The following is a 17,225-nucleotide window of genomic DNA, read 5'->3' on the forward strand; positions in this document are numbered from 1 at the left end:
CTATTGCCCTTACAAATAATGTGTGAATGAAATCTAGCATAATGACAATAGTAGGAAAGGTATGCTTTAAAAGGCACTTGCAGGGGCTGGTGAGATGGCTCAGTGGTCTAAAGCACCTACTTAGAACAAGCTCAGCAAAGCACAAGGGACCGCGGTTCAATCCCCCAGCACCACATGCCAGTCAGCCCCGCCCCCTGGTGGGCTGAGCTGGCCACACACACAAATAAATAAATAAATAAATAAATAAATATAAAAAAAAGGCACTTGCATACTTCATTTCTTAAATATAACAGCTCACTTTATAGGGGCTAAATGACTATGTTTCCCATCCCTTAATAAAAATATGCCATAACACAGTGATATGACCTTGATTACATTTATTAGAAAAATTTATTAAAAGTCATCTCTAGTTCAATCCCTTGAGCATCAATTTTTCTTGATAACCCTCATGAACATTTATGAATACCTTAAAAGAGAATTTTGACTCAAACCAAAGAACTGTGTGCTTTGTTTGGTTGCTGGCCAGGACACCATTTGAGAGCCATTTCCGGCTTTAGAATCTTTGGCATAACAGTTTGTCCTACCTTAGAGCTTCAGGAGAGAAGACCAGTTTGTTGCAGTCAAGTTTGTTATTGAGATCACGAGGAGGCTTATTTGTGTCACATATTTTGGGAGGAGTGAGGTACTTGCATGCCTCATTTAATCTTGGGCTAGTGAATTAATGTTCGAATTAATACTGAAGTAACCTTGACCATGTGTGTACAAAATCAATGTGTCCTGATAGCCTGTGATTAAGATTAGATTAGCTCTTGCTTCAAGGCATCGTTCCCTGCTCCTACCATTTATCTAGTGGTAGATAATATATAAAATGAAAAATGAAAAAGACATGGCTGAACTTTAAAGCAAGATGAACATCTCTGAGGAGCAGAAATAGAAAAGAAGCAAAGTATGTCACGGTGAGCAGTTAGCTAAGAGTGTGGGCTTTTGGCCCCTGCAGTCATGATCGAGATCAAAATTCTTACAAGGTAAAAGTACAGAGCCAGGATTACTATTGGAAGTTGAGGCCCTATATAAGCACTCTTGGAAAGATACATGCACAAGCTGCAATATGATCAAGAACAGTTCTGACTACTGTAGGGGACCACAGTTTATCTGTGGGCCTAGTTCATGGAACCTGAGAAAGGAGAGTGCAGTAAGCAGGGGAGCATATTAGCTTTAAACCAGGATCTGAACCTGCCTGTTGTCTGATGACGCAATCAGCAATATTTCCACATCACTGGGGGCCTTTTCAGTGGTGGGTGTGCTGCCACAAAACTCATTGATAGAGATGAGTTTAGAAAGACAAATAAATTTAAAGAAAACACACACATGCACACACGTACAATATCTCTTTTAACATGTGTCTCCAAAGTAGAATCTAAAACACCAAAGAAGTGAGGCCCCTCCATGAATGTAAAGTGACACAACATCACAAGAATAAAGATTGCTCTTGCTATTCATTGTGGTGCATGCCAGTGCCAGCCTGGACTACATGATGGGAGAAGAAGAGAGAAGGTGTGGAGAGAGAGTGAGAGCAATCACTGGTGTTACTAGGTGTATGCTTCAGGGTTTATTTGGGGGTATGTTCGAGGGATTTCAGAAGAGAATAGAGGAAATCACAGAGACACAACATTTAAAGCTATAATAGCAAAGAACCATCTAGAATTGAAGGAGGATGTGAGTCTTTAAGGAAATGGTCTCCCAAGAGAAATTTCAGACATCTGGGAGAGAAAAAAAAGACCTACATAGAGCAATTGGTATTCTTTACAACTCAGCTTTGAGAAGCCCTGGCTGATTAAAATGAGCCTTTTCTAGTTTTCACTAGAAAATACACTAACAAAATTCACTCTGTTGTATATACCAAACCATGTTTCCTGAGCAAAGACACTTATAAATAACTCACAAAAGGAGAGTCTTGTGGGCAATTACACCTTCAGGATCAAGATACGAAGGCAGATCTTTCTAGCAAAGGTACTGTCCCATGAGTACCTTCATGAAAAGTAGATAGGAATACAGTAATGATTGGTTGTACTGTCTTGAACTCTGTGTCTAGCAATGTTTTCAAAAGGAGCATCATGGGTGACTGAGTCTGGTAGAAAGATAAAACTTGAAAGGGATTTTAAATAAAAAATATTGTCAGTTGGAACATTTCAGTGAACATAGTTTCCTTTTGGCAAGTAACTGCTAGGGAAAAAAAATACAAGGTAGCGTCTGTGGAATGAGACCTTGTGAACACTGGATGCTGATTGAAGTTCCCAGAAACATTTAGCTGATTGCATGTTAAGTGGTCAGAAATTGGATTTAATTAATATGGACGACTGCATGCATTAGCTCACACCCAGAGGACCAGCGTGCAGAATCTGGCTGAAGCTGAGTTTACTTTCATAAAGCTCTTATCTCTTTTAACAAAACAGATTGCTATGAAACAAACTGCAAAAACAACTATCCTTGAAGGTTGATAGTGATAGAATTTCAGTCAGTACAGATTCTGTCCTTGTAGATGAGAAAAAGATCATTGATTCATTTTCTGCAGGACTTTAAATAAACTCGTGTAAAGCTTATCATATTAGGTAAAGGGTAGGGTGTAAGGGAAAAAAAAAAGAAAAAGAACAACAAACCAAGAATGTATTGGATTTCATTTCTACTTCATTGCAGAGAGCCAGCATTTTGAACCTGAACAATTTGGAAGACAGCATTCCCTGTGGAATGTTTTTAGAACACTGAGAATGTGTTTCCCTAATAGGAAACCTGACCATGAGATCATTTCACACAAGACATTGTGAAACTCTTCTTGCTTCCCTGTCACTTATGTATCATGTCTCTTTTCTTAGACCTAGATTTCCCCATATTTGTGGGTAGGAAGTTGTCTTACTTGATAAAATACCGTCTTTGAGCACCTGAAATCTATCATCTTAATTCAGTGCTTAATTTAACTAGTAAAAGATTTCAAAAGAGTTCTAATCAATCACTGGGTATCAAATATCAGAAGTATCCTCAACTAGAATTGTATTCTCAGTAAATCTTAAAGCTTTTCGGACCCTTGCATACAATAATACTGTTTATATTTCTTTGACAGTAATCAAATATAACAGGAAGAATGTAGAATAGCCATAAATATACTTACACAAAATAAAATTCTTGGCAATAGTCATTTTAGTAGGAACAAAAATGTATATTATATGCATTAATAAAATGCAGGAAAAAAGCCAAGTTCTTTTTATGTATCTGACATCATAGGTCAGCAAATAAAAGTGAATTATAACTGAATTAAAAGGAGAAACAGGGCCAAGGATATAGATCAGTGGCATAAGCGCCTGCCTGGCAAGCCCAAAGTCCTGAGTTCAATCCCCGATACCAAAATAAATAAATAAATACATAAATAAATAAATAAAAGACACAATCCCATTTTACTTCAACATTCCTCTTAGCAAAATTTAATAGCTATAAATCAAAAAATTATTAAGAATATAAAATTTTGAAGAACAGAATCAACACTGTATTTGAAGACTACCATTCATATGAGAAAATACCCACTTTAAAATGTTCAGTGAACATTTTTAGTAGAACATGACTGTGAGCCAAATCATAGAAAAAAGTTATTGCTAAATTTCAAAGGATGATTATCTTATGGGTATTCTCTGATTTAAATGCAAGTAAATTAGAAATGTGCACTGAAAAGATAAAAATGAAACTATAAAAACTGCCCTCCTAAAAGACTGTTAAATAGAAAAATAACAAAGATTACAAAATATGAGACCCCAAATTAAATCAAATGGTACATGTCCATACTTTTTGTACACAATTAAAATGGTTCCAAGAAGAGAGTCTATGATCCTGAAAGCATTTATTTTAAAATGTTAAAGATAAAGTAATTTGGGCATTCATTGTGCAGGAATAAAAAAGAAAACAAACATTAAAATACAAAACATTAATACACATAAAATGAAAGTAGGATATGGAACTTGATTCTTCTCAGTTTAATCTAAAAATTCAATATAATCCAGACCTAAAATTTCAACAAAGATTTCATGAAATATGAAAATTGGTGCTAAAATCATAGTGAAGATAAAGACATGAGAATAATCAAGACAGTTTTAAGGAAGTGAAGATGGAAAAGCCTACCATACTGATTGGTTAATGTTGTACAGACCAGTGGAGTACAATAGCCCAAAATGCACAATTGCGTATTTGTGGCCACTTGCTGTAATGCAGAGGTACTGTTGGAAGGCGGTGGGGAATAGATAGACTGTACATTAAGGGGAGTTAGTTGGTTTATTTGTTTATCTACCAGGGAAAAGGAAAATTAGACAATATGCTCGCATTCAGCACAAAAATAGAATGGAGGCGAATTAAAGTCCTGAATATAAAAAACACAATTTTAAACTTTAAATTGTAGGTGTAACTTTCTTAAAATATACAATGCAGGGAACATAGAGAACTATGTTGAAATTTCAGTTGTTTGTACCATAGGATGCCATGAGCAAAGTAAACTACAGTAAGGTAGGAGCAACAGCTATTTTCCATGTACGTAAGTGACAAAGGATAATAAGCACTGAGAATATATCAGGAATATTAATGAGAAAAAAAATCATCCATGAGGAAAACGCATAAAGAAAACCTGAAGAATTAGTTAACTTGAAAGAAGTTCACAGTTTCACAGCAAGGTGTACTCTGTAGAGACTCTTAAACAGGTATCTGAAAGGCAAGATATGAGGAAATTCATTACCTCATGATTTATAGTAGTGGGAAGTTTGAAACAGCCTGAGTGTCCGTGGACCAGGAGGATGCTTTTGGCATTTGCAAAGAACAGAATGACACCTTAAGTAGTAAAACAGAAAGCTGACATGTATTGACATGGATGAATCTCCAAACAGCTGTTGAAAGAAAAGAAAACCCAATTCTTAGAATGGTATGTGCATTCCTAAGCAAAAAAAGGTCTTAAATGTAAAGCTTAAGAATGTGGAAAATAATGTTAATAGATTGAATCACACAATATGGCAGTTTTTAGATGGCTATTGGCATGTCTATTAAGGTCAGTATAACATTCCTGGATACGTTGATGATAATGGCGGACAAAGTATTCAGTATGGCATTTTCCCGGCAGCGATGGTGAAGAAGGGCTGGTATGGATTCAAGGCGGGTGTGCGGGAGAGCTTCTGCTTTAGCTCTCATTTTATTTCTTCAAAGGAGTCTGAAGAAAAAGTTACAAATGTTAATCTTACTAAAGCAGGGTGGTGGGTATGTGAGTATAATCTTTCTATATTTTAGACAAAAAACGCTTGATTTTTTACAAGCAAACCAAAGTGTTTTAGAGGTATAAAAATTTTAATCTCATGACATTATAAAGAAATATTTACAAAATGATTAAACCCTTTGCTGCTTACTTAGTTGAACATAGCACTCCTGAGGCTTTTAGTACAACATAAAAAATTTAAAAGCATCTCCCTGCACACACCAGTCAAAAGCTTCGAATTTTATTTTGTTCTTTTAACATTGGTAAGATCATCATCATAAAAACCATCCATTGGTGCCTCTCTTTTGCTTGCTCTTGTTTGGTGGTGGTCGGATTCATTCATCTGCTGTGCAGTATGAAATCTGATGATGATAATTCAATTTTGCTTTTTCTCTTCTTCTTCTTTTTTGTTTCTACTTCTTTATTGCCAACAGGAATCTGCAAGCAGAATACGATCGTCTGAAGCAGCAGCATGATCACAAAGGCCTATCCCCACTGCCGTCCCCTCCAGAAATGATGCCTACTTCTCCCCAGAGTCCTCGGGATGCTGAGCTCATTGCTGAGGCCAAGCTATTGCGCCAACACAAAGGCCGCCTGGAAGCCAGGATGCAAATCCTGGAAGACCATAATAAACAGCTGGAGTCACAGTTACATAGGCTAAGACAGCTGCTAGAGCAAGTGAGAGCCACATCTCTCTACCGTGGAATATTTACATATATTAGTGATCTCCCTTAAATAACCCAGCACAGAACTCAGAGTCTTTCTTAGAAGTACCCGTCAGTTCTGACATGTTTAGAAGGTGCCCAGAAAAGGGCTAGGTGTTATTTTCTGCCTTCATTTTTTTGTGACTGGGTCTACAATGACTTGCCCCATTTGAGGTCCTCCTGCCTCAGCCTCCCAGAGTGGTGGGCTTAACCACCGTACCCAGCCCAAACTGATTTTTTTTTAAAGAAAAGCTTATCCTTTTGAAAATGGCACTTGTACTTGAACCCAGAGTCTCATGCATGCTAGGCAAGTGCTCTACCACTGAGCTGCACCCCAGTTCTGTCAAAATGTTTTGTATTTGAGCAATATGAAACGCATTCTGGGGGAAAATGCCAGAGGGTTCCCACTAGCGCTCTGTGGAAACTTTACCTGTCAAATAGGAGCACTTGATTGAAATTAGTTCTCTCTCATTTTGGGGGGACTTTTTCTTTTAATACCTAATATTTTTAAGCCTCCATTTAAAACCTAGCAAGGTATTGGCATGGTAACATTTCCTACCCAGACATCTTCCTGGCTTTCTGGGAACTTTAAATTTTAAAATACGTTTTCTCTATCATGTTATTTAATATTTTCCCAAAATATGAACTCTCCATTACATTTTTCAGATCTCACATGGCCTTATCATTCCCATGTGGCTTTTCTTTTTATTTATGTGTTTATTTTTCATTTATGTACATGTCACAGGGTCTCACTACACAGCTGGGACTCGTAGTGATTTTCCTGTTTTCAGCCTCCCCAGGGTGGTATTACAGGCCAGCGGGCCACCATACCCAGCCTCAATGGCCATCTCAGCATGCCGGGGGGCGGGGCCTACACACATGCAGTACCGGGAATCAAGCCCCAGTCCCTGTGTTTGCCAAAGCAAGCGCTTAGTCTGCTGAACCATTTCACCGACCCTTCCACATGGCTTTTGAAATCTTTCAGTCTTTTAGTTTAATGATTTATGTTTCTTATTTCATTTTAGCTGTGAGTTTTTCTCCTTTTTACAAAGCAACACAATTCAGATATAAAAATAATATCCATGGATCACATCAACAGTAAAATACCCAAGTCCAATAATCTTTAGAAGGTTTTTAAGCAAGGAGAGTCAAATTTTTCTGAATACTGAGTGTCTATAATGTTTTTATTTTATATATTTGTTTAAATGTTTATTATGAAAAATAATTCTTTTTTTTTTTTGGCTGCCTTAGCCCCAGGCAGAGGCCAAGGTGAATGGCACCACCGTGTCCTCTCCTTCTACTTCTCTGCAGAGGTCAGACAGCAGTCAGCCTATGCTTCTCCGAGTGGTTGGCAGTCAAACTTCAGAATCCATGGGTAAGTGTCTTAGCTTCACCCTGATTTTGTTCTCTAAAGCTAGAGGTTGCAAGTAGCACACAGCTGTAATCCTAGCACTCTGGGATCTGAGGAAAGAGAATTGGAATTTCAAGCCAATCCTAGGCAACTTAGTAACTTAGTGGGACAACTGTCTCCTAAATAAACACACACAGTGGTACCTCAGTTTGTGAACTTCCTTTGTTCCCTGATTCTGGGGAAGAAGGCCCCATTGTGTCAGTGCTGCAAAGACGGCTATGATCGTGTTCATCCCCTGATGGATGCAGATTATGCCAATGGAAGCAAAATTTTTCGAATGCTTCTCTTTGCAACTGAATTGTTCAAAACAGAAAGGTTTATGAACTGAGGTCTTTGTGTGTGTGTGTGTGTGTGTGTGTGTGTGTGTGTGTATGTATGTGTGTGTGTGTGTGTAAGATGTAGCTCAGTGCAAAAGATCTAGGGATAGTGAGATGGTTGCTAGCAGTTCGCATCATTTGCTAAATTATCTAACAACAGTTCTCAATAGGGTGTTATATACATTCCTTATTGGATGCTAGCCTCTCATTAATTCAGGACAAGACACAGTGGTACTATAGTTCCAAGTCATTTCAGAGACCAGGCAAAGCTTTAGGACTAATTAATGTTTGTGAATGGTTCCAAAAGATAGAGTAGAGATCAGATATATTCTGAGGTAGGAATGGTGAAAGTGAAGGTGTAGAAATGAGATTGGGCAAGGGTGGGCAAATGGCCAACAGTCCAGTTAAGTAGCAAGATAGGGTCTTCCAAGTAGGAGACAGAAGAAAACAGGCCACAGAGTGTCAGTATGGTGACACAAGTACTGAGCAGAGGTATTTGACTCATTAAGTGTCAGGGAGTGCCTTAGTCATCTTGTCCCACTGGTATGAAGAGAGGTTTATTTTGGTTCACAGTTTTAGTTCCTGGTTGGCCAAGTCCAAGGCAAGGCAAGGTGGATGTGTCTGGCAGAGAAAAGCTGTTCATATCAAGGCAGCCAGAAATCTGAGGGTAACGGGTGGAGCCAGGAAGGAAGCATGTCTTTCCATATCATGCCCAAGTGACGGTCCCTGTTAATTGCATGTGGGTTTGGCGGGACATGCAGATACAAAATAATAAGAGGGAACCACTGAAGAATCGCATACCAGCTGGGAAACACCTACAAAGGAACTTTGAAAGCTGTACCCTAGCACCTTTATCTGGCCTGAAGACTTTTAATAGGCAAGAAAGGTGAGTTAGGAGGCAGTTACAAAGGCCAAAATATGTTAAGTCCTGAGAGTGTGCATTTAAAAGATGTGGGAAGAGATGATTTGGCATGAGGGAAGGAAATAAAGGGGGAGAATTTGGTTGGTAAAAGACAATGAAATTTTTTATTTTGGACATAATGTACTTGATGATCTGGCAGGTCTTCTAGGAAGTTAAAATCCAAGTATAAACATGGCTTACAAGGACAGTCTGGGGAAATGAGCTACTAGGATTGAGTGCTGAAAGGTATAGTCCAAGAAGGATATAACAAGGTACTTAGATACAGTGCCTTGGGGAAGACCTCCATTTGGATAATGGCATGACAAATGACTAGCGTTAAGAATAGGTTCACAAAGAAGGTGAGATCAAAAAATCAAATGCACAAAGAGAGCTCCATGGAAATGAACATCAATGGATAACTGGAAACACACTGACCAAGTGAGAAAGAGAATTTTCAGCCAAGAGATTGGAAATTAGAAACTTTTTGTCCCTTCAGTGAAATAAAGGACCAGGTCATCTTAGTGGTCTATCATTGTTTAGCAAGGTTGTTTGCCTAGGATGGTTTCTAAGGAACCTGGAGTTGTTGAGGTGTAAATGATAAAAGATCAAAAAGAGCATGGTGCATTCCAGTGGTAATAATGGCAGTGGCAGGGGCTGCTAGCCAGCTGCTTATTAGTGTTTTGTGAAACCCACAAATATTTGGCCTTTTCCCTTCATTTCTCTATTTGCCTTAAGACTGAGTGAGCATGTGTCAGACTCACCTCCTATCTTACTTTACTATGGGCCCTAAACTGGTTAAACAAGATTCCCAAAATCTTATAAAATCAAGCAAGGGGGCATGCACTTGTCCCACCTACTCCTGAGACTGAGGTGGGAGGATCCCTTAAGCATAGGATATCGAGATAAATCCAGCAACATAGCAAGACACCGTCTCAGAAAACAAAAATTCACTTAAAAGCTCTATTGCCTGGTATGGTAGTGTGTTTGGGAATCCATTTCACACTTGAGATTTTCCATTGGGTGTAGAGTAAGGAGAGGGCCTAATCCAAATGGAAAGGAAAGGTCAGCGGTGTGAATGAGCTTTATGGGGGGAGATGAGGAAACCATGGTTGGGAAAGTTTAAAGTTTAGAAACATTGTGGATGTAAATACTTTCATGCTGTTCCTACATACAGATACAGCTTTCCAGTGGGCTGCTGAAGGTTGTACCTGGAGATCATTGTGGTGTCACAGGGTCAGTGCATGGGTTGAGAAGGCTAGGTTGTGAGGCGTAGCCACAAATAGTGAGACCTGTATGGTGCCAATACTGGTAGACCAAGGTAGGAAAGATACTGAGGAAGATGGATAAAGGCTGAGAAGAGGGGAACATTTCTGAGGAAGAAGAGAAGGCAGGTGAAGCAAATTTTATGAAATTCAAGAATCTGGAGCAGAGTCAGGAGTCTTGACATATGCCTGTCATCTCAGCACTCTGGGAGGCTGACGCAGGAATATTGCAAGTTTGATCTCAGCTCAGGTAACTTAGCAAGTGCCTAACTTAAAGTATAAAATAAAAATAGTATCTAGAGCAGTCAGGAAGAAGACTGCTCTTCTCCTCCCAAGTAAGACACTATAGAAAAACAAGGTTCAGTTGCTGTGAGAAGGTACATTTGAGGTTATTCTCCTGACTTTATCATGTCTCAGTGATTTAGGGTGATCTCTTATGTCAGGCTTTCTTTTCTCCATGTAAGATTTGAATCGAACTAATGGCCTGTTGGGACTATAAATGATCTCACAAGACCTAAAAAAAATTATATGCCTTTGAAAAGTCTATAAATTCCAAAAACTGAGCTTTACTCCTGCCATTATTCTACTTTAGGATTTTCCTTTTTGTTTCTTAAGAAAAGCATGTGAAATTAAGTCACATAGTTTAGCAGTGAGATTCAAAGCCCTGGGTGCTTCGAAACATTATTTACGCTGTCAACATTGGTGAAGAGTTAGCCTGCCTATTACGGCACCAAAATTAAAGTGCGCATCAGGTGGTGGGCCTGGTGGTTTATGGAACCGGGAAAATTGTGGCAGAGCTGAATACAGGGACAGGAATGCTGCATTCCAGCGGCTGAGCTAAGCTCAGAGATAACTTGCCAATATAAAATGGCTAGGCTATGTTGCTAAGTTTGTTCTCTGAAAGAAAAGGCTGAATTCAAAGGGGGCCTTCTTTTTCTCAGAACTGCATAAGCCACATTCATTTAAGGAGGGAAAGAAAAGGACTCTTTGAAAGATGCTCACAGGTGTTTAAATAAATGCAGTGTGTGTCTTTGCGCTTTGAAGGTTTGAGGTGTGATAAGGCTGGGATTTGCTGAGCCATATTCTGGAAAGAGAGTCCTTTCAATACACAACCGCGATGATTTTCTTTTTTAAGTGCAATGTGGGAGAAGGCAGACTAGGTGATCTGATGAAAGAGTTGGGAGTATAGTCAGTGTTCCGTGTCTGTAGATTCTGTATCTATATATTCAGTTAGAGAGTAGGGAGCGGGGAGTATTCATGTGTGCTGAGCATGTACAGATTTTTTCTTATTATGTCCTAAATATAATATAGAAGCCACTTCCGTTGCATTAGGTATTACAAGTAATCTAATATATGAGAAGGTGTATCTAGCATTTGGTAAGTGCTTAGTGATCATCGTTGGGACTTAGTACCTGTTTTCTTGGTAAATAAATGAAAAAAGTTCTTGGTATTTTGGGGATGCAGGCCAAGCTTTATTGTCACAGGTATGATGATTAGAAACAAGAACATTTGGGGGTGCCTATTATAGCTACACAGTGTATGATTGCCCAACCTATAAATAGTGGTGTCATGCTGGATTGATGGCCAGGGAAGTACCTTCTACGAACCCTCAAGTCTCTGTCCACACTGGTCACCTTTTCTGCTGTAGGTTGAACAACCTACTCATACTTCCAGCAGTGCCTCTGTATGTGTTGTGTACTCTCACACACTCTTCCCTCACACTCACAAGTCTTTAAAGTTTTCACCCAGCTGCACCTCACACAAGAGGGCTTCAAAGACTGCACTTTCTGCACACTCTCAGGACTTGACACCTCTAAGATTCTGATTTTTGTTTAGCAATGTGAGTTTTGTGAAGATGGGGTTGTTTGGGTGTTCATTGCTAGAATTCTGCCATCCAGCACAGTGATGGATGGATGGATGGATGGATAGATAGATAGATAGATAGATAGGGCTTTGATTGTTTTTGTGTGTGTGGTGGTGGTGGAGGTGGCAGTGGTGCTGCTACTGGGAGTTGAACCCAGGGCCTTCACACAGAGCTGTATCCCCAGCCCTTTTTATCTTGAAACAGCTCACTGAGCTACATAGGCTGGGCTCAGAATTGTAATCTTCCTGCCTCCATCTCTCAGAAGGCTTGGGTTACAGGTGTGCATCACTAAACCTGGTTAATTCATTCTTTGAATGAGAAGTAATGTTACTGTTTCAAATTTTTTGTTTTCATACATGTTTGTGGTGTGTAATAAATAAATTTACCATGGTAATTGGTATACATGCCATGCCTCAATCCTTTTTACTGCCCAGTCTTCTCTTCTTCCCATCTCTCCCCATCCCTTGATCCCTTTGCCATCTCTACAGGTTTTTGGAAAAAGCATTCAAAACAGCCTGGCCCAGTATCTTATAGTACAATGGTGTAACTTTACATCCAAGTTTCATTTAGCTGTTTTAAATTTTTCCAGTATAATGTGAAACAGAAAATAGTAGGCATTATGCATTTTTCAGTCAGTGGATTCACCTCTACTCATGCATATAGGTTATAAATCTGATTTCAGTTCTTAAAGGGAGATGAATTGAAAGCATCTTGAGAAAACTGGAGCATTTTGATAAAAGAAGAAAATAAGATTTCACTTTAGTTAAGTATTCAAAAATGTTTGAATGGGGGCTAGGAATACAGCTGAGTGCTAGAAAGGCCCTGGGTTCAGTCTTCAGTAGAAAAGCAAAGGAAGGGGGAGAGACAAAGGGAGAAGGAAGAAAAGAAGGAAAGAATGTTGATTCATTTGGGACTGGGGATGTAGCTTAGGAATAGAACACTTACCTAGCATGTGTGAAGCACTGGGTTTAAACCCCTCTAGCATTTTGTAAATGGGTAAAGTTATCACTACCACGGAAGTTTTCCATTAAAACAAGCCAGTTTTACATCTGCACTGGGATTACTCCTATTTGCAACTCACAGATGATAGCTTATCTGTAAAGATGAACTTGGCTGACATCATTAGATTTATACTTTCTAATTTGATCCTCGAGATAATTCAGGGACAAGAATGCCAGTCACATCATTGAACTGTACCTGAATCTTAGCACAGTGCAATTGAGTTCCTAGAGCTACAAAACAATGGAATTAAACTGCCAGAGATATGAACATCGATGTTCATGAGTGTCTCTGTTGGTTCTGATTTATTCTGTAAGACCTACTGTCAGTAAAGTGGACTTTCTGCCATTAAAAAGCTTCATGTTTCCCAATTAAGCACAAATTTGCATCTGTAATGTAACAAAGAGATGTAATTGGCCCTGCAGTTGTGAGAATACTCTTTCTCCTGGTAGTATTTCATTCATTTTCCTCTTGAGCAGCTAATGGTCACTTAAAAAACTACAAGGAAAAAAAAATAAACTCAAAATATTGAGTGTTATTTTCTTTTCTAAAGGCATAAACTTACACAAGGGTGTGTGAGTGTGTGTAAAGACAGAGAATCTTTCTTTGCAGCTTTGGGACCTTAATTATTCAGGATACCTTTCCTTTACTTAATATTTCAAAGAGGCTTCCTATGGTATATTACTATGAGGCAGAATTAGAGGCTTTTCACCAACCCCAGATTCTTAGCCCTCCATTCTAATAATGATATGCAGCCTCATGTCCACCTGAGATAGTATTTTTTTTCTTAATGGTTAGTACTGGCAGTGATTCTTATAACTTGGTACTATTAAACATATAAGGATGAAAACATAGAAATGGCTCTGCGGTGATTTTCAAGTCTGATGTGAACCTGAGGCTGTCCTTAAGCATGTTCATTATTGCTGACTTGCTGAAGCCGGGTCTTGTCTTAGGTGGAAATGACAATGCGCTGAACAAATAGAGCTTGGAAAGAAGTGATTTTCATTATTGAAAGGTTGATTATTGTGAAAAATTAGTTTCAAATACCTTCAAAATTAAAATTAATTTGAAATTCTCTCCTAAACTGCACATGCTGTTTGAGGTATATTTCTTCAAAACATGACCAGTCAATAAAGATACCAGTCCACAAAATCTACAAGGAGAGTCCATTCCCAACGAAGACCATGCATTATTACTAACTCCTTTATTTCTGTTATATAAACATGTTCTTGAAATTTTTTAAAAAAATCTCCAATTAGATTGTTCTAGTCTCAGTTAACGAAGAGGAAACGGACATTACTCATTTCCCTGTGTAACCTTTATCTACTGTCTTTAGTATCATTCTTAGATATCTATACAGATCACATGCAACTTTTGGTTCTTTTATACTGAACTTCACAGGTACTTGAGTGTTTGCATTTTGTGTTAAAAGTCAAAGAGTAAAAACAATACCTTAGTGTCTCTGCTTCCTTTCTGCTTTCATAGGAATAAGCAAAATGTCACAGTTTCATGTTTTTTGTGTCGAGAGGTACTGCAGTATGTGCAAATACTGTTCAGTTATAAAGGATAGCTTCACATTTGTTACTGGACCTTAAGAAAAGAGTTTGTCAACTTTACCTTAACTTCTAAATAGATACACAGGTTTCTTCTCCAAAAATAATGACACAGATAAATTACCTCATGGTGTTCTTTACTTTAAAGAATTGTTCTCTGAATATGAAGCTGGAGGACTTTTGTTATTTATGATTTTATGATGGATTTAAAAATATGATTATGATGCCTTTCTCTAGTGCTTCGGTGTTTTGTTTTGCGGTACTGGGGATTGAACTCAGGACCTTGTGCTTGTCAGGCAAGCACTTGTTCTACTCACCTATCTCCCTGGCCCTGCTTCAGTGTTTTGCTAAAGTGTAATTTGCTGCTGTTTGCTTTTGCCCTTAAGGTGAGGAAGATCTTCTCAGTCCTCCCCAAGACACAAGCACAGGGTTAGAGGAAGTGATGGAGCAACTCAACAACTCCTTCCCTAGTTCAAGAGGTAAGCCCCAGTACCTAGTCCCCATTCAGGTGTACAGGAATTAGGTTACTCCCATACCCAGGTGATGTGTGGGTTGTCCCTATGGAAGCCCACATGTGTTGCCAATTTCCATCCATGGTAAGAGGTGTTTGTTTGTTTGCTTGTTTGTGTTTTTTAGTAGAAATTTCTTGTTTGTAATATTCTGAATTGAGATACCTGCCTAGTCAAATGCTTCTGGAAGTAAGAATTGTATTTTATATTTCTCAAATGTTTCACTTCTTTCACACGTTAGTCTCCTGAACAGTTAATTAAGAGGTACCTTTCACTTAAAAGCAGTTATTATGTGACTTTTACAGGTGAGAAAATGCTTTTGCTAGGGCCATATAGCCATTGGCTGTATGGGAGGGAAGGCCTAGAACATAGCCTAGGAAGTGGTAGAGGGCGACTCTGACTTGCACGGACACTCATTTAAAGTTGTGTCAAGCCAGGCCTGACGGCACACACTTGCAGTCCTGTCACTCTGGAAGTCCAGGCAGAAGATCACAAGTTGAAGCCCAGCCTGGAAGACTTAATGAGACACTGTTTAAATTTAAAAAAAAATTAAATGAGGAGCTAGGTATGTTGCTCAGTACAGAAGTCCTGTGTTCAATCCTTAGTATTACAAAAAGTGTCACATCCTAACATGTAAATACAGAATGAGGTCTCCATAGGTCCATTTATTATCTTTTCTCTTTCATAGTTGGCTTTTCCAAGAAAGACATTAATACTATGTTTCTTTGCTCCTTCAATTTGACCTTGAGTTTTCAACCTTTCATAGAGAAGCAACAGTGTCCTACCCACTTGTGTGAGTTTCAGATGTCTTGCTTCATCTAAGGAAATATTTTGGGGCTGCTATTCATTTGGGGGACATTGATTTTGGTTTATTGTTCTCACATAAAACAAAATCACCAACCCACCTCTCTTCAATGAAAAACAGAAGGCTGGTAGTCACCTATGAGCAAACAGGCAGCAAGCCTAGAGACACAGAAATGAGAAGCCACACGGCTTTGTAGGCAGTGATTGGCACCCCTAATGGGCAGCCTGGGAGGGAAGGTCAGTGGAAAATCTGCACTATTTGTTCTTCTCCATAAGGCAATGAGGAGGGTGTTTTGAGTAGTGTGTTTTTCCTATCTTTTTGTTCAGTGTCTGTTAACAATGGCCATTTCCTAGCCATCTGATGTGCACGTGAACGTTGTGCAGTGCACATTAAAAGCAATAATGTTCTGGTACAGCGTTGCTAAGGAACTGTCAGGAGAGGCTAATTTTAAATGTCTGCACCAGCCATCTTTTCACTGCGGAGCACCACTGATGTGTTGATTTTAGCAGATAAAAACCTTATTTGTCTTCCATTCACTCCCACACTCCCCACCTGCCAGCCTTCTCCCCGACCTGGCTATGTTAGCTATCTCCTCTTCCTGGAACTCATGATTCACAGAAGACTACATACAGGCTTGGCCAAAATCAAATGCTTTTGCCTTTATTCTCTTTACTTTGTCTTGTCAGCTTTTACTAGTCTCTGAAAAAGTACTAGAGATGCCCAGAAGAAATGAAAGTTTCTTCTTGCCTTCAAAGAACTTATATTATAGTTCATTATGGACACACACTTCCAAAGAAGTTCACATCACAGTACAATAATGATTTCTGTAATATGACATAGTTAGTATGAATGAAATCCAGAAGCTTGTTGATAGTTAATTAGGAAGGGATCAAACTCAGGTGGAAGTTTCTTTTTCAAGGATCCATGGATGCCTGGGGCCAGAACTTTTGTCTCCACGTCTAGTATACATTTCATTACCCCCAAGCTTTCCCTTGAAATCATAGACTTGTCTTCTTCCAGCCCTTTGAACTAGTTGTTTGTTTACCTGCCCTGTGGGGGTTGATAGCTACTCAGTTGGTGCCAATGGCATTGCTTCCACATCTAGACAGCAAGAATATAAGCAGCAAGACACAACAGAAAGGCTGATGGTCTTCCTTTTTGTGCACTAATTAACTTTGGGTGAAAGCCTTCGCTCCTTCGCCCTGTCTTCCCCTTTCAGAGTCCTTAAAACAAGACTGGAAATGGATGAAGCCTCCCTGTATAATAGAGATTTACCTCCTCTGATATGGTATTTGCAGTTAGCATCTCTGATGCTGTGTTGACTTGGGTGATATTGATCCTCTTGGGAAACTGTTCAGGCTCCCAGGATAGTGTATACTAAATTAGTACTTACAGAACACTACCGTTAGTTCTCAAATATGGGATAAGCGAGCCTAGTCTGATACCAATTCCATTGACTAAATTTATTCCATATACTCAGTCATTCTCTAGTGGGCTGAACTAATTAGTTCATATTCTTGGAAAGCAAAAAACATAAAACAAGAGAAAAGCTAAGGGCCAGGGAAATAGCTCAGTTGAGTAAGTGCTTGCCTGGCAAGCTCAAGGGCCTGAGTTCAATCCCTGGCTCT

General features: G+C 39.0%; 1 protein-coding gene across 8 annotated transcripts in view; it reads left to right on the plus strand.

Annotated features, from left to right (window-relative positions):
- Dmd (dystrophin) overlaps positions 1–17,225 on the plus strand; it is a 1,613,500-nt gene that overhangs the window by 1,585,889 nt on the left and 10,386 nt on the right. For 7 of the 8 annotated variants that reach the window (XM_023715436.1, XM_023715434.1, XM_023715437.1 and 4 more), the window contains 3 exons: positions 5,707–5,950; positions 7,228–7,351; positions 14,670–14,762. In XM_023715436.1, coding sequence (XP_023571204.1) covers positions 5,707–5,950; positions 7,228–7,351; positions 14,670–14,762 — 461 coding nt within the window. The remainder of the gene's footprint in view (positions 1–5,706; positions 5,951–7,227; positions 7,352–14,669; positions 14,763–17,225) is intronic. The other variant, XM_023715435.1, reaches the window with a different exon arrangement.

The sequence above is a fragment of the Octodon degus genome, unplaced genomic scaffold (genome assembly GCF_000260255.1).
Source record: "Octodon degus isolate 3935 unplaced genomic scaffold, OctDeg1.0 scaffold00041, whole genome shotgun sequence".
Classification (NCBI taxonomy): domain Eukaryota; kingdom Metazoa; phylum Chordata; class Mammalia; order Rodentia; family Octodontidae; genus Octodon; species Octodon degus.